Source organism: Chrysemys picta, chromosome 9, assembly GCF_011386835.1.
Source record: "Chrysemys picta bellii isolate R12L10 chromosome 9, ASM1138683v2, whole genome shotgun sequence".
NCBI lineage: Eukaryota > Metazoa > Chordata > Testudines > Emydidae > Chrysemys > Chrysemys picta.
The window spans coordinates 86,408,876-86,430,293 of NC_088799.1; the positions used below are offsets into that span (position 1 = coordinate 86,408,876).

The window sequence follows — 21,418 nt, forward strand, 5'->3', positions numbered from 1 at the left end:
AGAACAATGAAGCTCTCTTGAAAATGAGTATTATATCTTCAATGACAACCTGTGGCAAAAATCCACCATTATTGCCTGGCATTATTGCGATTATGTGCAGTTTAGATTCAATATGATACTACTAGAGCACACGGATTAGAAATAAGAGTAGCAGTATAATAATTCAGGTGGCATCTACTTTTCTTTTAATCCATTGATGAGTATGTTTGCCTCTGGAGCTGGAAAGAAAACTAAGAACACGAACTGTGGAGAAGAGCTCACATAACACTCAAACATGAGTTAACGAATGAATAAATATGCAAATGAGTTTGTATGCTTAAATATTAATGAGTGCTAGCATAACAATGCTAATTTCCTCAGAACTAGCTAGTCTTTTTATGATTCGTTCAATATATGAAGTTCATACTTTCATATATTGAACCCAACTTTGTTTTTGGACTCAACTTTTATAAACAGTTGCCATGTAGAGACTAGGAAGAAAGTGATAAAGAGTTTCCTGGAATGACTCTCCATTAGCCCTTCCTTGGTTTGCCTTTTTAAAAAAACAAGAGTTAACATCAAATAATTAATCTCAGGCTTTTGACAATCTTTATTATGTAGGCTTCATTGTGAAAGAGATCTAATTCATTTATATAAGAGCAACACTCTTGTCTTCAGGCTGACTTTGATCAATAACAAACATTTTACTCAATACTTTACAGTGTACACACATGCTAATCTTACCACATGAAACGGCATTTTAAATAGATTAGAAGAGCAGCAGTATTCTTCAGACTGTAGCTTTTAACTTCTTTAAAAAGTTATCTACATTAATAAAGTGCTAGTAATTTTATAAATAAATTGATAACAATAACAAGTTATGGTGGATGGAGTGCTGCCCTCTACTGAATAATTATTGCAACAACAGGCATTGATTGAAAGGCTTTGCATGTAATATTCAGAAAGTTGCAAATGAATTAAGGGTGGGATTTTCAAAAGTGTGTGATTTAGGAGCACAAGTCCCATTGAAAACAAAAATGCTAATAATTTGGTAGTTTCTTGCTTGGCCAGAAGTGTAAATGGGCTGAATCAGGAGCAAATAGGGCAGTATTTGGGAAAGAGTGTGTAAGCAGAGTCTGAATGAGCTCTCACCTGACATCTAGTGGTGAGCTGTGGAAAAGGACTTCAGAAGCTGATCTCATTTGCATGGGCACACCCACCCTGCCTAGGTGCTCAGCATGATGGGATTGCTTGCCCAAATGATTGCTTGTGGCTGGTGTTAGTTCCCCAGTCTTCTTGTTATGCTTGTGTGAATCGAGGGCAGCAGAACGGTATCTGGCATACCCCGATTGAGGGACTCACTCTCAGCTGAACAGCACTTGCTAGGCAGGGGACATGGGTTCCAAAACACAATGAGTTAAGAGAGGGTGGGGCTGGTACTTATACCTGTTAGTGTGGGTCCAGTTTAAGGATCCTAGACACCATTTGACCCCCCCCTTCCATGGTATAATAAAAGAGCTAATTTAGACTCAATTGAGGGTCATGTTACATGCTGCAGAGCTGAAATCACTGATACCTAGATCTAAGTATTAGACCTACTTTGCAAGAGACTACCCAGTGTGCACCAGCAATGAGGCTCCTCCACTAACAGCTGAGAGCTGTGTTAAGTGGTGGGCCCTGAAGACATCTTGGCGATTGGCCAGCTGTGTTGCTGGTGGAGAGGCTCAGTGAGCAGGCGGCTGGTGGAGAGGTGCAGCCAGCAGAGAGGCTGATGGAGAGGTGTGGCCAGCAGGGTGTCTGGCATAGAGGTGCAGTGAGTGGGCAGCTGGTGGAGAGGTGTGGTGAGCGGCCAGCAGGGTGGCTGGCCGAGAGGGCCAGAGCAGAGCCCCACAGAGAGGTGTGACAATTGGCGGTGAGGCGGCAAGTGAGTGCCCGAAGCAGCAGAGCGTGTAAGGTGCCTCCTTACCCACCCCTTCCACCCAAGGTGGGAGGTGAACTCTGCAGATGCACCTCTGAACTCTGGGGCAGCACTAGCTCAGGACAGCAACTGTGAGTGGGGTGCAGAGGAGGGACGGGCACGTTAAAGGGACTTTTGGGTTGCTGGACTTAAAAACCTGACAAGAAAAGGACACTGCCCAACTTACTTGGGAGTGGGTCTTTTGCTCATGGTTTATGTTTATAAACCCTAGTTGTGGTGTTTTCCCAAATTAATGCTGAGTTTCTTCCCTCCTTTTATTAAAAGTTTTTGCTACACTCAGACTCTGTGCTTACGAGAGGGGAAGTACTGCCTCTTAGAGGCGCCCAGGGGGTGGTGTGTAATTGTCCCAGGTCACTGGGTGGGGGCTCGAGCCGGTTTTGTGTTGTATTGGTGAAAAGGAACCCCTAGATACTGAACCCAACCCTCCTTGCTGCTGGCTCCACCTGGCAGAAGGGTTACATGTGCTTAAATTGAGTAATGGAGCCACAATCTTATAAACCCAAATAATACAAAATTAATGTTACCTTTTCTAGTCCATTTTCCTAGATAAAACATAAAAACTGATGAAAAGTAAAAACTAAAGATTTAATGGCAGGGTAAATAGCTACTAAAGATTTAATGTACTGTGTATACTACTAAAATATGTTGAGAAGATTATTCCTTGACTGAGAAAAAAATGTCTGGAATGTGATGATTTTTTTGCACATATCTGGAAATTTACACTTCTCTCTCTCTCTCTCTCACACACACACACACACATACACAGACACGTGTTTGCCTGTAATTCCAAAATATGGACATCTAGTTGAGCTGCCAGTAATTGTAAGTAAGTCTCTTTCTCGCTCCTGTCTACGGTATTACTATGGAGCTCAGTGCTCTGGTATCTAATGCTGATGGGCATCTGATTGACTCCTCTCTGGCCAGTGCAGTGGGAAGCACAGATATTGTCTGGTGCACCCTTTAGTAAAAGAATCCTGCTGGTCAAGGACAGATCCCTAATGGGGAGCTGTGGGGAACGGGGATGTGCTGTGGCACGTGCTATACTACTCTCCCAACCAGGAGCATCATGATCCGCCAGCCAACATTTGCTACTGATCCCAGCAGATGTTCTTGCTGGTTGGAGGTGCAGCAACCGGCTCCCACACACCTCATCCTATAAGACAGCAGCACAAGGTATTCTAACTGTATTTTCAGACTCCACATCAAACATTTATTGCACTCAGCATTTCAGGGACCTTGCTAGAAGTTAACTAGTTTACACTTAGGCTTGGTCTACACTACCCCCCCTAATTCGAACTAAGGTACGCAACTTCAGCTACGTGAATAACGTAGCTGAAGTTCGAAGTACCTTATTTCGAATTAGTTCAAACTTACCTTGGTCCACACTCGGCAGGCAGGCTCCCCCGTCGACTCCGCGGTACTCCTCTCGGCGAGCTGGAGTACCGCAGTCGACGGCGAGCACTTCCGGGTTCGACTTATCGCGTCCAGACTAGACGCGATAAGTCGAACCCAGAAGTTCGATTTCCAGCCGTCGAACTTGCCGGTAAGTGTAGCCAAGGCCTCAGGTGGAAAAGGGATAATCCCCACTCACTGACAAATGATTGATAAATGGAAGAGAAATGGCCTCTCTTCAAGTGTGTCATGGGTTTGCTCAAAGCAAACTTCAAACAGAAGGACAGCACCAAAATGCTATTGATTCCAGTCCACTTATGCTCTCTGAAGTTGGTAGAGTGATTATATACAGCCACTAACCAACCCTTTCCCACAGATTGAGAGAAGTGCAGTAAATGTGTTTAAAATAAAAATAATAAAAATGACATCCAGAAAGGAGAAATGAAATGATTCAATTTTAAAGTAATCAAATACTTCCCATGATAGAACAATGATTTCTGAGGAATATGGAAACAATTCTCTGCATTGCTCTTTCAGTTGTAGACACACAATCACAACACTTTACTGTCCCCTTTAACCAGAGACTTTTTTTTAGCAGGGAAAATTGTATTACGAATGTTTATTTTAAGAAACAGTAGTGTCCCAATGACAGTGGCTTGGAATTATCCGTAATTAGAATGAAGGGCATTTTAGGCATAAAGGGAACTTACACAAAAATGCTTCACGGTGAGTTGAGATTCATTATAGCAGAGAGGAGCTATATAGCAAAAGAGCCACTTCTTCACCTTGGGAATAATGATATGCTCTCCTGATCCTCTGCAGTGGCGAGGGCACTGGCTGCTGGGGCAGGGTACACCTTCATTTTCATTTGGTAGATGATGCAGCAAGACGAGCCAAACTCTGTTTTACTCCACAGGAGGGACAGCTGCACGGAGACTTACTTCTCCTGCATGGAGCAGCGGCAAAATGCTCTTTAGCCTGGTCCATGCCACAAAAAATACCTGTTGCTGACAACAGATGCAGCTGAATTGATAATGAACACTGTTTAGCACCAATCAGAGCTATAAGAATAAACTGTGTTCAGCATCCCTTCAGAAACTGTACTTAAAACCTGCAGTCTGCAAGGTAGTAACTGCTGTATTCCATGGGGAGTTGCACAAGGGAACTCTATTAGAGCAGTGATACTTCCTATAAGAGTGAGCTTCCTTATAGGAGTAGAAATCCACTGAGGCTAGGTCTACACTGGGGGGGAGGGGGGGAATCGACCTAAGATATGCAACTTCAGCTACACGAATAGCGTAGCTGAAGTCGGCGTATCTTAGGTCGATTTACCTGGCCGTGAGGATGGTGGCGAGTCGACCGCTGCCACTCCCCCATCGACTCCGCTTCTGCCTCTCGCCGCAGTGGAGTTCCGGAGTCGACGGCAGAGCGATCGGGGATCAATTTTATCGCATCTACACTAGACGTGATAAATCGATCCCCGATAGATCGATCACTACCCACCGATCCGGCGGGTAATGTAAACATACCCTGAAATGCATAATGAAAGACAGGAGTTTTACTATATTCCATTTTGCTGCAAACAGAGTCTCCAAAGAATTGTATCCAGAATCACTCTAACTTAGGGCTGTGTTGAATACTACTAAATCTGTGTCTGTATTGAGGGCAATAGTGTACCCATCAAGAGGACTTTCCGGGAGCTCACTCAGAGGTGTAACAAGACACTAGTTTCCTGCTACAAGAGATCAGAGAAGAAAGAGACAAACAAATACATTTGTCAAAATTTTCAGAAGTGGCCACTGATGTTGGGCGTCGCAACTTTCAGGTACCTAATTTTGAAAATTAGTTACAGTTTCTCCTCTCTTCTTCCTTTTACACCAGTGCAAATCAGAGTAATTCCACTGAAGTCAACATTATACTGTTGTAAGACCCCAATTCAGGATAGCACCCCATAACACAGGTCAGCACTTAAGCATGTGACTAACTTTAAACTTACAGTTAAGAATATGCATAACTGCTGTCCTGAACAGGGATGGACTTAAGCGCATGCTCAAGTGCTTTCTCAAATCAAGGCCTAAATCAGGCGTATATGAATGCACAATCAGGGCATTTATGTTTTACAATTATAATGGAAAATATTAATGATTTCATTGTAGACAGAATTTCATTTTATCCCATAGAGCATTTACTCTCCAGTAAAATATGTGATGAAAGTGATCACAAAGGGGGAGGGATAGCTCAGTGGTTTGAGCGTTGGCCTGCTAAACCAGTGTTGTGAGTTCAATCCTTGAGGGGGCCATTTAGGGATCTGGGGCAAAAATCTGTCTGGGGATTGGTCCTTCTTTGAGGTTGGACTAGATGATCTCCTCAGGTCCCTTCTAACCCTGATATTCTACGATATTTCACACAGAAGAGAACTGAACTAATTTGAAGGCTAGGATTTCTTTCTAAAATCTCCACGTCACATATTTGCTCGAGGCAGACCTTCAAAGACCTTGCTCATGTGGATATCAGATTCCGGAGCTAGCAAAAGGAGAGCAGGTGGTCGTAATGCTTCAAAGAAATAAATGGAAATAAATCCAGGGCTCAGTTCTAAGATGAGAAACACGGGCAATTATAGCTGTACATCTTGAATAATCCATTGCTGCAGGTATGCATGCCTCATGAAACCAGCAGTGTGCCTGGGGATCTCACGTTAGAAGCATGCCTCAAATATGTAGCCTCAGCTAAAGTAGCCATTATGAGTTAATATGCAAGGAGATAGCTACCTGCACTAGAAAATATCTACTAACTCACTTCATTGTCTCCTGGATATTACCTAGCTTCTTTGAGATCCAACTCTTAATAGATCTACCATAGAACTATAGAAATATAGGACCTGAAGGGACCTCAATAGGTCATCTAATCCAGTCCCCTGTGCTCAAGGCAGGACTAAGTAATAACTAAACATTCCTGACAAGTGTTTGTTTGTCTAACCTGTTCTTAAAAGCCTCCAATGATGGAGATACCACAACCTTCCTGGGCAATTTGTTCCAGTGCTGTCAGTTTTTCCTAATGTCCAACCTAAACCTCCCTTGCTGCAATTTAAGCCCATTGCTTCTTGTCCTATCCTCAGAGATTAACAAGAACAATTCTTCACCCTCTATCAATCTACCAGTCAATCTGCAAAAGGCACTACAGTAACTCTACAGTAGTGTTTGGGTTCACACTTTTAAGGGGTAAGCATTAGGATTCTTATTAGATTGTAATGATTTTCGTTAGTTAATACTAGCAGTGATGAACAAGAGAAGCAGTAACATTTGCCTCGTCAGTGAAGAACCACACTCTCTGCTGTGAAGAGGCGGCTGTTATAAAAGCGTTGCATTACAGATTATCTCAAACTTTTATTCATTTTAAGGACACATTTTTCTCAATTCAGAATGTTGTTGACATCAGAATCAAATTTAAAATGTTAAAAAAAAAAAAGATCTAGAACTCTCCACTCAAATTATTTATCAACTCGTTCGAGCTGGGGACAGACTGAAATGGCCTATTCTTGGAATCTGAGTATCCATCTGCTAAAAAAATAGCAATGATCAGTCATTTTGCTTAGAAGCCTGAGTAAATCTCTTCTGCTCTAGACTTACCAGGATTTGGCATACATCCCTGGACCATGACCAGAATTATTACAGACTCATTACAGAATTATTTGGTTAGGAATTAATTGTGACAAAGTCTCATGTACATACTACAACGGATGCCTTGATGGTTAGCTACTGAGAGATGCTTGCAGAGATGTAACGTAATCAGGTCTCAACGATTTTTAATCAGCATCTGATTACCCCATATTACTGGCACCAACTTCTTTTTATACACTTTTAATGAGTGAAGCTAGAAAGTAAAACTAAACTGAGTATAGTATAAAGATAGATTTCCATTAAAAGGCATTTTTTTTCAGGATTTTATAACTTCCATTCTTTTTTATCTATCTTGATTTGATAACATACACGTCACGGCATTTGAGCACCAAACCCAGCTCCAGCACCCTTTAAAATGCATCCTGTCTTGCAAGAATGGAGCAGGGGACTCAGTCTTTTAAAAGGAACACAACTTTCAGGGCATGAGATTACCGGAAGGCAGGAGGAATTTTAATGGGGTTTGACTATGTATATGAATTACATGGTGACCGTAGTAATACCATATTTTGTTGAGATCCCAACAGACTTTACAAGCTGAGCAGGAACAGGCTGAGATGATGCCTAGTTGGAAGAACTCCAAGGAACACTTAGATGCTACAGGAAGTAGTAGTGGGTATTCCATCAGCAGCACTGTAACGTAGACCCCTGCAACCTGATGGGCACCCAGCTACAAGTCTCAGGTCAGGTCGAGTATGAAAACGACACTCTTTGGCTTGGGTCAGGACATTTTTAACATCTGCATGCACGTGACTTCAATTTTCTGATGCCTTCGTCCAACTTCCTATTTTTGCCTCTCTCCTCCTCCCTACTCCCCTCCCTCCCCTTTCCCAGTCTCCTCCCCACCATTCCCCTGCTCCTCTCTCCTTCCACCCTTCTTTCTTTAGTCTCGCTCCTCTCCCCTTCCCCCCCTCCCCTGTCTGAGCCTCTGGCCAGTGGCCCATAGCTCTCCGAGCAAAACTAACACCCTATAAGGGTCCGGCATGAAAACGAGTCAACACTCTTGGGCTCGGGTTGAGTTCTGGTCAGGCTTTAATATTAGGCCTGAGCAGACTTCCAGTGTAGTGCTGCTCTGTATTAACAGCTGAAGCTTTCCACCCCAGAGGCTGCTGCATTTCAATGGTTGGTGCCTTGTATAGGTAGTTTTAGTTACTGGACCAAATTCAGCCTTGGTATATATAAACGCCAGACAGCACAGAACTGTAATGAAGATACAGTCATAAGGATCTCCCTTCTATACCACTAAGTCTGCAATCTGAGTTTAATAAAGATTTATATGCAATCACAACAGAAACAATGGCTTGTAAATATGAAGATTTACATACTCAGGGCTAAGCTATAGCTTAATGAACTTAGCCATGCTGGGGTGGGAGGAGAGGCAGTGCACAGCCAAAACAGCAGTAATTGGCGGCATTATGCCACTGCAGACCCGAAAGAGACATAGTACCGTGAGGGGATGGGATGCTCACCAGCAGCACTTACTACTACTGTAGAAGAGGTGTAGTATGTGTTTTCTGCTCAGCCCAATGGACACCTGTTGGTGACTCAGTACACCAGGGGTTACTAGGCAACAGTGTTCAGCTTATCCAGAAATGTTCTCTCTCTCTCTCTCTCTCTCTCTCTCTCTACTGCACATTATAAAGCACAGGCAGGCAAATCACAGGTTGCCCACTGAGAAGGAAGGGATTCCCTCCATCTCTGTTTCCTGTCCATCGAGCACAACTGCTGTGTGTACAAGAAAGCCCAAGTGTCCCAGTGACACTAAAATAAGGACATTCCTTCTGCATGCATACAGGAGAGACACATATAGACAACATCTTATCAAACAAGAGGTCAGGGCAGGACACTTACTCAATTTCTCTAGGATCTCTTCATCCGTCATCTTGGATTTTTTTCGTTGCCGGTCCGTGTTTCTGTACAAAGTGTTGGTGTTTGAGTTCTCAGGCTGAGGGGTCGTAGCCTCTTTAACTAGTGCTGGTGCAGCAACAGGTTCAATTACAGACCGAGTGTAGATCTGCAACAGAAAATTATTCTGAGGTCAGAAAGGTGGGTATGGAGATGGATCCCCATGAGATTTTATCTCACATCTAAATCTTTATAGGGAATCTGCCAACTTAAGTGTCATACTGGAAAAAAACAAAAACAAATTATGTTCCTTTACTTATTATCACCAATGGCAACTTACATTAAGGTGTTTGTTTCCTTTGTGCATTTCTCAAAACAGGGACAAGGAAAACTAATGAAGTCAGTTTTATCCTTATTTAGAGTCAGTTTCATTTTTAGGTTCTTGGTGCTGCAATTTTGTATTTCAAACCCTAGAGGGGAACATTTACTTGCTTATAGTCTGATTAAGCTCTGAAGGGTGACTGTACAAATTACATTGTGAGGCTCTATGTCTCAGTGATTCAAATTCTCTGTTTACACGTACAGTCTGGGAACAGAGAGACAAGTTGGGCTCTTTCTGTCCTGGGCTCAAAGTCCAGGCAAGACGTGCTGGGAGAGCAAGAAGACAGACACTTGGGGAAGAGAGGCTGTGCCAAGTTTGGTGCCAGAGTGAAAGAACGAAACTTCAAAGAGAGAACAGACACTCAGGGAGGAGAGGCTAGGCCCAGATGAAACTGGGGTGAAGACGGTGGGTCTGAATTCTATTTTGAAATACTTTGTGCAGGGTTTAATAAGTTGGACCCCCAGCAGAGCAAATGTGGACATGTTAAGGGAAAACTGAGGCTGGCCTCTGCAGAGCCATGCTTGGCTAGTAGGGGGCACAACAGGGAAGGTGCATCTCTTGACAATCTGTAATAACAAGATTTTTGGAATTCAGTTAAAACTGCTGCTGAAGATACTTGAGGCAGAGGTGTATCCAGCTCACTCTCCAGAGCAGTGGTGGGCAACCTGCGGCCCGTCACGGTAATCCGGATGCCCACCAGTGCTCCAGAGCCTGTGATGGCCCTGTAGAACAAACAGGAGTCATTAGTAACAAAAACTCCTTTTAGGTCAGTTAAGTCAGAAGAAAGGAGTGTGAATACACTGGGTGAATATCTATCTCTTTTCTGACTATTACTGCACTTTTAATTAGCCAGGGGAATCACTAGAGTGATGAGAAGTATTCCATTCCCCCTCAAAACAGGGTTAAGTGCATGCTTCTCCTCGGGACTTCAAGCCTTAGGAGAGCAAGATTAGGAACTGAGCTAACATCTCCTGCAGAGCAGAACCCAGCACTAGCTCTGTGCCTTTGGGATAGACCTTCTATAAATTATTTCTGTTGCACAAGGGCTAAATCCAGAAATCCTTGCTCAAGCAAAACTCTCATGCATTTCAAGGGAGTTTCTGAAGAAAAAAACGAGGAAGGAATTTTGGATTTGTCCAAATCCTTTAGGATTTGATCATCGGTTCTTTCCACTCATTAATGTAAATAATCTTCCTATTGTAATAGAGCAAATTCATGTAAATGCAAGACAGCTCCTGCTATTCAGAAAGCTGTTTGCTTTTCTTTAAGAAGAAGAAAATTATCTAAAGAAAGGTAATGACATGTAGACATTATTATTTTGCTTCTGGAGCCATTTTGGTCTCATGTTACAAATAACAACAGCTCTGGAGAAGCTCGTCTATCAGACTGGATCTTGGAATCCCTAAAAGTACCTACTGACCTCACAGATCTAAAGAAAGTATTAGTCTGTCTAGTCCATGAGTGAGGAGTTGAAGCGTTTTGATCAGGTTACATTCAGCAGAACTGGATATGGCTGATTTGGGGTGATCTGTATTTTCATCCTCTAAAGAGTGCATTTAGACATGACAGATCCCGCTGTTATAATAAAAGGCCTTATTATTTTCATGATGGGGATCACATCTTAATAGAGTCACTATCCTGCGGAATTCCCTCCTTCAATTTGTGATCTCGCAGATCACTTCTCCCATTCACAGCTGTGAATCATCCCCATAGTAACTACAGCAATTGCATGCATAGAATAGCATCATTAGGAAAACATTTATATATTTGATCTGTCTTTTACTATACAAATGCTTTGTCCTGTTAGAAGACAAGGAATCGCACTGTCTATATCTGCTCTTCATTTCGTTTCCCCATCACATCTGTTCAGTCTCTCTCTCTCTCTCTCTCTCTCTCTCTCTCAGCAAGGAGGAGAGCTAGCACTATCATAAGCCTTCTCTCCACTGACCATGGCTAAGTCCACGTTTATATATATGTATGTTAAGTAACATAGTATTACATATACACAAACACAATATAAAAACTGAACTCAGAGTTTCGAAATACCTATTGGCATAATGGAAAAAGCTCAGGATTACATGAAAAGCCTCACATCAGAATCTCCTGGCTTCTGTAGGTTCATGGGAATTAAAAGCTATAGTTAGGATTCTAACACTGAGTCTTCACCCAAAAGGAATTCTATACACTTTCCTGTTATAACAGATATATCTCTCAGTTATACCAAATGATGACAACAGTAACCAAAGCTGCTAGTGAGCTTACTGATTTTGTATGCTCAGGTCGTGGTGCAATAACAGGTGGAGGTTCATTGTCATCTTCTTCTTCTTCTTCATCTTCATCCTCTTCTTCTGAAACTGGGGGAGCTAAAGGGGGTTCTGATGCAGTTTTTGTGCTCTGTGGATAAAAGGCAGTAGCATAACAGATTGTTCACTTATTTTTTAAAGACAGCATGGGAGGCTTGTTAATAATGTACAGCATTAATCTACTCAGACATAGCAGAGAATTTTACATTTATATATAGATGTAGAAACCTCAGTTATTTGTTGCATATGGTGCATTTTTTTATGATTACAAATATATGTACTGTTTGGTTAATTCATTTTGGTGTTTTTCATCTGCCTCTTATTTATTCATGGCTAGTCTTGGTATGGTACTAGCATTTGGGCTAGTGAATTGTATCCTATGCTGCATTATTAGAGGAATTACATTAAATAAAGGCAAATAAATCATTCATTTACATACTTAATGAAAGACTAATTTAACTGAGAACAATACTTGAACATATGCAGGAGTTAGAAAATCACCTCTAGTTCATGGTTTATTGCTTTGGTAACATGTTTGCAGAAATGGTAACAGTTAATTAAGCTAACAAGTCTACCAGTTAGATTAATTAATGCACTTCAAAGCTCAAAGGATCCTTCATTAAGTCTAACAGGAAATTCTGTATTATAGAGAAAAGCTGTTCTTTTTTTTATTATTTTACCCTGCATAATATTATTTTTTCCTGTTTAGATGCTTTTCACATTTATCTTCATCTAATGCTTAATGCTTAGTATTTCTGCTCTTTGCCAGGTTTCAGTGAATCAGTGTATAAAGTTAATGGGGCTGCAACTACCATAAGCCCAGCTACTATACCTAAAATGTGGACTAATTGCTAGAAGAAGAATAGACTGGGGGGGGAAAGTCCAATCAAACATTTACCAAATGCTGAAGGGTATTTTATAGGGGGGTTAAGAGAAGGAGCACAGAGAATAACATGGTTATCAAAGCAGGATCTTAAGCTGACTGGGGACACTTGTTCTAAATAATCAGGTCTCTCACATAACCTGTGAGATGACCACTTCTCTTCAGTACAGTATCTGGTATCAATGTTAGAAGGGACAGAAATGATTGTATGGATCATCCAGTCTAAACCCCTATAGTTTGCAGAACAGTTCACTACATCATTCCTACCACTGCCTTAATTAATTTGTCCTTAAATATATATACAGTGATACTGCATCTCCCTCGATAATCTATTCCACTGCACAACTGATTTTACTGAAAATGGTGACCTGTAAAGGAAGTTACTAAAGTGTCAAAACTTTAGAATTATATGCTGCATAACCCAACTACCAGGTCAGAGGAGCATTCACCATATTCTATATGATATCATGCAACTTTGCCAGAACTTGGAGCTGTCTCAGTGTAGAAGGGAAAGAGCATATATTATTCTGTGGCATATCACATGACTGTAAGGTTTCCTGTTTAATATTCATATTTTACACACTTACACATTTTTGAAAAAAAAAATCATGCAATAAAATAATCTCACTTCTATGATGCCAGACCACAACAAACCATTTCCATACCCCAGAAGGGTTCCACGGTTGATGTGACAACACTAGAATTGTGAAGCTAAACTAATACAATACCCTGAATATTTAATACCAGACTTGTATTACTGGGTGAAATTCCGTTAGTAGGAGTTGCATGATTTCTTTGTACTGCGATAGAGCTCCCACCTTCCCTGTTATATAAGATTCCTGTTGAATCCCTTGAATAGGCTATTGTCTTGTAGGAACTTGTATCTTGCTACTGGTTATATCCCATCTGATGAGATACAGTGATAGTTCCTAAGGAGGCCATAACCACTGGTAGGAACCACTTTGAAGGCCATACTGATTATATTCCTATGTGATTGCAATATTCTTCCAGAAATGTATTTTATTATGGATAATGGATCTGGCTTTAGTTGAAAACCTTAACTGTGAAATTGAGTCACTGAATTTAAAATAAAGGCCAAATCCCTAATTAATGATTGATATTTAATGCAATAATGTTAATACTGATAAATGCAGTCAATATTAATATGGACATCATAAATATATCTCTGGGATTTCCACAGTAATTCAGCATTAATTATAATGGACCAATGTTTAAAACACTCTAACAAATTCTTTCAGTGAGTTTTGAATAATTTCTAACCTTATTTATGTTCAGTCATATATCTAATTTAATCACAGAAGTACAAAAGCAAAAACAATTAGTAGAGATTTTATTTTAAGATGGAAAAACTACACAGAGCACCTGGAATAACACACTGTACTAAAGACTATAAATCATAAAGGGCTGGGAATAGTAAGCAATTCCTCGTCAACAAACCCAGACGTTAATCTGTCTGTCAGGTATTATACAGAAAATTAAAAATAGCCAATGGAATCTAAATACCACTGCTGCAAAGATGTTGTGTCTGACTTCTCTCAGCAGAGGAGACTGGTATTCCAGAAAATTCAGAGTTTATGGCTTACTCCACCACACTTATACAAATACCATAAATGAAATCGCTGTTATTTTTTTTACACTCACCGAAGGATGGGCTGCTATGTATCCGTGGGCGCTCTTATCTGAAAGGTGCAAAGGAAGATAAGCTAGATACTTTTCATAACAAAGCTTGTTCTGGGGAATCCAGCAGAACAAGTTCATCCAAAACTCGTCAGATTTCATTCAGAACACCCCTTTGGCAAAACCAGTTACTTTATAAAGATGACAGCAAGATGGTGGAATGATCTGGGCTATTTCTTTACTACAATGTCTACATTTTACTTTAGTGTCTGTTTTCCATGTTTAACTCTACCCTTTACTATCCCAAACGAGAGGGGAAGTGGTCCAGCACATGTCCTTCACCAATAGGCAGGGCTGGCTCCTGCTTTTTTGCCGCCCCAAGCAGCGAAATGGGGGGGGGGAGCCTCGGCGGTACGTCGGCAGCAGCTCAATCGTGCTGCTCCATTCTTGGGCGGCAATTCGGCGGCTGGTCCTTCGATCCCTCTCTTCCTATTCGGCGGAAGCTCAAAGAGGAAGAGAGGGACTGAGGGACCCGCCGCCGACCCGGACATTTCGCCCCAAGCACCTGCTTCCTTCGCTGGTGCCTGGAGGGAAGGCAGTTTGAAGTCAGGCTTACGGTAAAGTCACTTGCATAAAAAGATTGCAAATACATGCATTTTTCTTTCTAGTGGGGTCAAACCCTTCCTATAGAAAAGGTTCAGTATAACCCCCCTCATATTGTGATTGTTCCATTATTATGAAGCCACAATAGCAACTCTATAAGCACATAAGTCCGTTTTCCTTCTAAAGCGGATCATCATCCCTCTAGCTTTTGCGAACACACCCACATGCACAAAACTCCTACAAGCCTGAAATGTTGCATGTTTGATATCTTATCCCAGCGTTAATTGTTATTTTAGTGGGGGTAAGTTTAAGGTTACTCAGGCAATCAATTTTTGAATTACGGGTCTCAGTTGAGCCACCAGGTTCAAGGAAGTCACTGTCTCCACTGGCACTGATGCCGGCATTTTTATTAGCTCTATCAGATGAACAACTTCAGGTCAAGAAAGTTACAGATGCTGCTCACATGCTGCAGGGTTTGAACGCCACGTTAGCAGAAATAATAGCTATGTCTTTACAAACTTAACTGTATCACAACATTTTCGTGTAGGAATCAGCTCAATAATTAGGAGAGCCATGATACAGAAAAGAACACATCATTACTAAAGCCACACACACTCTACCCAGTCTGAAGCCTCAGCTTCCTTGGTAGACGTGATTTATTACCAGGCAACAGGGTTTCTTTAGCTAACAAGGAAAACAAAAACAAAAAACAGAACAGGCTGAAAAAAATATAAACTAAAATTTAGAATTATTCTCCTTGGAAACATTTTCTCAATGCTGCTTAGTGACCTTGCAGAATGTACAGAAAACCTAGGAAAAGTGACAGCAAGGTCACGTTTGGAGGCTTCCGAATCATGGCACCTCAATTGCAATCAAATCCCCAGAATGAAGATGTGTAGCCTCTAAAAGTACCTCTTTCTCTTTGATCCTTCATCCAGATTCCTAGGAAGACTCCATGACAACAGAAATGTTGTATACATTTCATATATTTATGTATAGCATCCACCTCCTGTGCAGATCACTAGTTATTTGTGGCTTCAGAATGAAAGAGCCAGTGACTGTTTCACTCAATCCTCTTATTTAATTTTGAAAACAAAGTAATAAAAAACAACCAGATTATCCAATTACTCTTCCACATTTGCAACTGCATCTTTGGGAGGAAGCAGCATTCAACTCCAGGATATTAGATCTTTCCTTGTCATTGGAATGTCTTTCTGGTCACTTCTTTGCACTTCGAAGACACTTGTTTTACTAGGGCTACCATATGTCCGGATTTCCCCGGACATGTCCGGCTTTTCGGTCTATAAATTGCCGTCCGGGGGGGATTTTTAAAAATCTAAAAATGTCCGGGATTTCCCCCTGGTCGGCTATTTATAGACAGAAAAGCGGCGGCCAAGCGCCGCTGGGCACCCGAAGCCCCTTCCCGGCTCCCCCCATTCCCTTGCAGCCTTACCATGTTGTCCGGCCCTGCAGCTGTCTTCCCCCTCCTCCACTCCCCTGAACGTTCCACCCACCTGCTCCTCTCCCTCCCCCGCTTCCCGCGAATCAGATCTGATCTAAAAAGAAGCAGAGGAAGGCAGGAGGCAGCAGCAGGTAAGCTGGGGCGGGGGGGGGCGTGAGGAGGAGAGCTCCGGGGAGGCGCGGCCCTGGCCGCGCGGCTCCGGCCGCACGGCTCCCTCCGGCCCGGGCCGAGCGGCGCGCGGCGGCCCCAGCGGCTCCGGCCCGGCTCGGGCCCCAGGGCGACAGCCCCAGCTCCGGTCCCAGCCCTGGCTGAGCACCTCCGGTCCGGCCCCAAACCCCGCAACCCCGGCCGGAGCTCCGGCCGGAGCGCAGCCCAATTCCTGAGCTCTTTAATGCCGGCCCTGGTCAGGGCACAGGGAGGGGGGGTTGGATGGGTCGGGAGTTTGGGGGGGGCTGTCGGGGGGCAGGGGTGTGGAGAGGGGTCGAGGCTGTTTGGGGGGGGCTGTCGGGGGGTAGGGGTGTGGAGAGGGGTTGGGACAGTCAGGGACAGGGAGCAGGGGGGGTTAGATGGGTCAGGGGTTCTGGGGGGGCTGTCGGGGGGCAGGGGTGTGGAGAGGGGTCGAGGCAGGCAGGTAGCAGAGGGGGTTGGATGGGTCGGGACTTCTGGGGGTCCTGTCAGGGGGTGGGGAGCAGTTGGATAGGGCATGGGAGTCCCCAGGGGTCTGTCTGGGGGCGGGGGTGTGAATATGGGGTGGGGGTGTGGATAAGGGTCGGGGCAGTCAGGGGACAGGTAGGGTCAGAGGGGGGCAGTGAGGGTGAGGGGTTCTCAGGAGGGGGCAGTCAGGGGACAAGAAGCAGGGAGGCTTAGGTAGGGGGTGGAGTCCTAGGGGGCAGTTAGTGGCAGGGGTCCCAGGAGGGGGCAGTCAGGGGACAAGGAACGGGGGCGGGGTTGGGAGTTCTGAGGGGGGCAATCAGGGCGTGGGAAGTGGGAGGGAGTGGATGGGGCGGGGCTAGAGCGGGGCTCCTCCCCCCCCAGTGTCCTCTTTTTTGCTTGTGGAAATATGGTAACCCTAGTTTTACTTTTGAAGCAGTTTGGCTTTCAGTTTCTTGCACAGCATGGCTTCAACTTACCTCCTGAAGTAAAGCTCATGTATTTCTGGTTGTTTACTGTCTCTTTGGAATCGTAGAATTTGAGAACATCTAAAACAGCTTGTGGATTCTTCTTTTGCTCTAGTTTTGTTATATTGGAGGTCTGTAACAGCCTGGCCCACTGCTCTGGAATTCCCTGTAGATGCCAAGTAGAAAGAATGATGATTTAGGAAATTCCGCAGCCCCAGCCAGCATAGTTCCTTACCAAGAATCCCATGCTACCTGTAAGATTACTTTCAGAAACTTTAATTGATGCCTTACATTTAAAATAAGAAACTGACACAGTAGATGTAATCATTCTCTTCTCTATCAAAATACAGAGCTAAAACCAGGATCCAACTTTTAGAAAAGAAAAGAAAGTTATGACTGACAGGAAAAAACGTGCATGAAACTCATCTTTAAATCAACTCTGCTCTTCCATGGAATAATGATTTAAGGCTTAGCTTGTTTTCCTGGTGATTAAGTGCAGACATAACAAGACTACTCTATATTTGTGGACAACAAGTGTATTTTAGGAGCTTTACACTGGATTTTCAATGCTTAAGAATGGAAATATATAGTTGCTGTTGTAATTAAAAGATTAAACCCCCTCCCTGATACTGTCAAATAAATGTATGTCTAGATCAGGGGAATATCGCTTCTAGTTTGGAGAAGGGGGCAACAATTTGGATTGAATTGTAAAAATTGTAACACGGCTGCTGCTGCTAAAAATGTCTCTTTCCAGTGCCCTTAGCTCTTTATGCTCATTATTAACCGTTTATAGAAAGTAGGAACTCAGAAAACAGGCTGGAAGTGCCAAAGCCTAGCATGAGTTTTCAATCATCTTAAGAGGTAGGGTGACATTTGGAAATGGATCCAATCTCGGAAAGCTGCAAATTTGCGTTGGAATATTATTGTTGACAAATTGCTTTAAACATCCAGTATAATTTCCTAAGTTTCAGAGCCTACAATTTTCCCCTTTTACCACACAGCCAACATCTAGCAGCGAATTAGAGGAGCTACTGAATAAAGACTATACCTGAGGTGCATCTAAGCGTAACCTTGGTGCCACCCCGGTCTAGATATACATTTTACATGGCTTCTTCCTACGAAGTTCTCTGCAAATCAATGTGTGACATGGGCCTCCGGAGTTTGGGATTAATGACAAAAATGTGGGATAAGCCAAGCAACAAATCTACTGCACACACATGAACCTGCTGCTGCAGTGCTATGACATCTCAAAGAAGCACTTTGATGCAAGCTTCTTTTGGGCCTGTGACGCACCTCTGGGAGCTTCCCTGTGCACATCTGTGAGCCATAGAGATCTGGCTGTAATGGACGTAAATAAAGAAAGAAAAGAAAGTTAAAACAGAATGTGGGACAACTTAGAAGGTGGTAAGGAGGTGAAACCAATGGGCCGAAATGGGGGAAATCCCATCTAAAGTGGGAAAATTATGAGGTAAGTACCAAATAGATTAGGTGCTGGACAGGCTACAGGAAGACAGACTTAGGAAAAACAGAAAAATCACAATTGTTCCAAAGTTTGGAAGCATCATCCCCCTTTTTACCATTTTTCCCCTCCCTTACAAAAATATATTACTGAGGATTCACGGCAAGTGACTGGAAAAATTACTCAGTGTTTTTTTGTTTTTTAAAACCAGTTTAGCAATTTTTAACAGCTGCATGCAACTTTTTCCATTGCTTTTCCAGTCCTGAGATCATAACTGGCCAGTGCACAAGTGAACAAAGTGCAACTGAGAAAGTAGTTGTCGAATTCAGATTTCATATTAGAAGGTCAAGTTTTGCTATAATACAAGTAATGTACGTGTCAGAGTGAAAAACCTAGGAATCTTTGGACAGACATTTGTTTAGGTCACTAATGTGCAAATTCTTTGGATCTAAAGCCATGACTTCCTCCAACTGGCTAAAACCTTAATCAAGAATCTTTAAAAATTTGATGTGTGGCCCACTTTTATTCCAGATTGAGGGTCAGGAAACTATTTCACTAAAAGGCATGCCTTACAAAATTCACTTTAAAAACAAAACAAAACCAAAAAGCTACAAATCCGGAGCCTTCCTCCCCTGAAAATAAATGCAATAGCTTCTTCAAAATAAATAAAGAAGCATGCTTCCACCCAACAGTTTCCAGCCAATTTCATTTGGTGCTTTGTGCCCTAATTCCTAGCAATCATGGTTGCTCCAAGCACAGTGAAATGGAGTTTTAACATGCATACATGAGTAACAACATAGCTTGATGCTAAAACCTTATAGCCAAAACTCAGGATCCCATGCAGGTGTTCCTGATTCCAATTCTAGATGCAACGAATAGCAGTCAGGTAATACATCCAGGGGGGTGATTAACACTGGGTGTTAGAAATTTTCTATGCATTGCGCATAACCAATAAAGCAGACATGGCTGGCACGACAACCGCTGTAATTGCTTGAAATTTAAAATATTTTCACATTCCCATGGCACTTCCAAACTTTTGAGAGACACAGACAATGCGATCACTAAACAGTGGGGATTTTTTTTTTAAAAGTTGTGTAGCTAATGGTAGTCCCTTCAGCAAAATGTACTTACCATGTGACTATTTGGCTGACACAAGACTTGTGTCCAGGTTGGGAAAAATCAGGGAAGCCAAACGTAACACAATACTTATATCTGGTGACTGGTATTAGTTCATGGCTATGGGGCAAACTGTGGTCCTTAATGGAGCAATATATCCTTTGACTTGAATGGGCTTTGTGCTATATTAAGTACTGCAGGAGTAGGCCTGTACCAACAAGCCTCATGCTCAGCAGGCTTTTTTGGAGGGGTGGGATAAGTATATTCTGATGGCGCAGCCATCTCTTTATGGCAGCAGCCCACTGAATTAACTTCTGCACTCTCATGCTTCAGGAGCAAGTATGTATGGTTGTAGAAATAACTATCCAACAAAATGTGGCTGGACAACGGGAAGCTAGTGCCCATAATTTAAAAGAGAAAAAAAGTAATTGAAAATAAATCATGGCTATAAAAGTGGGTCTGTGCACTTTTAGTCCAGAACAGGTGCTGCTTTCTCTAAGAGGCCAGGGCCTGTGCTAATGGACTGCCGATGGCATTAGATGTGACAATAAGAAGTCTGATGCTGCAGACCTACTGATTTGTCACAATGGATGCTGGCAGCAATATTAAAACTGATCCAAATCAGTGCTGATCTCTGAAGTGCAGGTAGAGGGTGCCTCAAACCCGAAAACTTATTTTTGTTGTTGTTCCACTCCTTTTCGTTCCAGCTGACAGGGAAGTGAAAATGACTTGGATCATTGTCTACTCGTGCACCAGGGAAGATCATTGTGATCCATTTCACTTTTCTTCCAGCCAGAACACAGAAGAGAATGAGCACAGGGAATGAGACAAAGAGAGAAGACCGAGGAGTACAGAATACAGAAAAAGGAAAGAAAGAACAGAACAGTAACTGGGAGAACATTGAAAAATGGGATCAGAGAAAAGAAGAGAGAACACAAAAGAAAAGGAAGGAATAGGATAGAAAAGGTGGAAGAGAAAGAGTTGGAAAATGTAAACACAAAAGGAGGAAAATAAAAAACGTGACAGAATGTAATGTGGAACGGAGAAATGGCAGCAACGATTAAAGTTAGCCGTGAAGTAGTTACAGAGAGAGACAGAACGGGAGTGAGAAACAATAAAATGTAGAGCGAATACCAGAAAAGTGTTCTGAAATTGATATATTTGTTGCAATTTTCTAAAGGCAGAAGACCAAATCTGGAAGTCTAAACTCAATCTCTACTCAGGCCTTACTTAGGGAAAATTCCCAGTGAAGTTAATCAGTTTTGCCTGAATAAGAACCTCAGGATCTGGCCCAGAATATTTTTTTAAAGTACACATTTAGAAGTCATGTCTATTCTTTAAAATCCAATATAAATATTCTGAGTGTAACATTTTCAAATGACTAAAGGCTCTTAAATTCTAGTTCTCTTATAAACTGTGTGTTGCCACCACACAGCTTTCATTTTATATGTATTAATTGATTTTATTTATTTATTTAGGAAGCAGGAAAGTTCGAGTTTTCTGAAACATGTTAAAGAAACAGAAGAAGCAATCAAAACAAAAATCACAGAAGAATTGCATTTGGTGCCCAGATTTTGGAAGCTAGC

At 42.4% G+C, this 21,418-nt stretch overlaps 1 protein-coding gene across 6 annotated transcripts in view; it reads right to left on the reverse strand.

The window, feature by feature from the left end:
• The window catches only part of PAK3 (p21 (RAC1) activated kinase 3), a 194,211-nt gene that overhangs the window by 28,413 nt on the left and 144,380 nt on the right, over positions 1–21,418 (reverse strand). For 4 of the 6 annotated variants that reach the window (XM_008170040.4, XM_008170041.3, XM_042851055.2 and 1 more), the window contains exons 4-8: positions 18,551–18,595; positions 17,270–17,423; positions 14,099–14,136; positions 11,513–11,644; positions 8,875–9,037 (exon numbers count right to left, since the gene is read on the reverse strand). In XM_008170040.4, the coding sequence (XP_008168262.1) occupies positions 8,875–9,037; positions 11,513–11,644; positions 14,099–14,136; positions 17,270–17,423; positions 18,551–18,595 (532 nt within the window). Of the gene's footprint in view, positions 1–8,874; positions 9,038–11,512; positions 11,645–14,098; positions 14,137–17,269; positions 17,424–18,474; positions 18,596–21,418 lie in introns of all 6 variants that reach the window. The other 2 variants (XM_042851056.2, XM_005291810.5) reach the window with 2 other exon arrangements.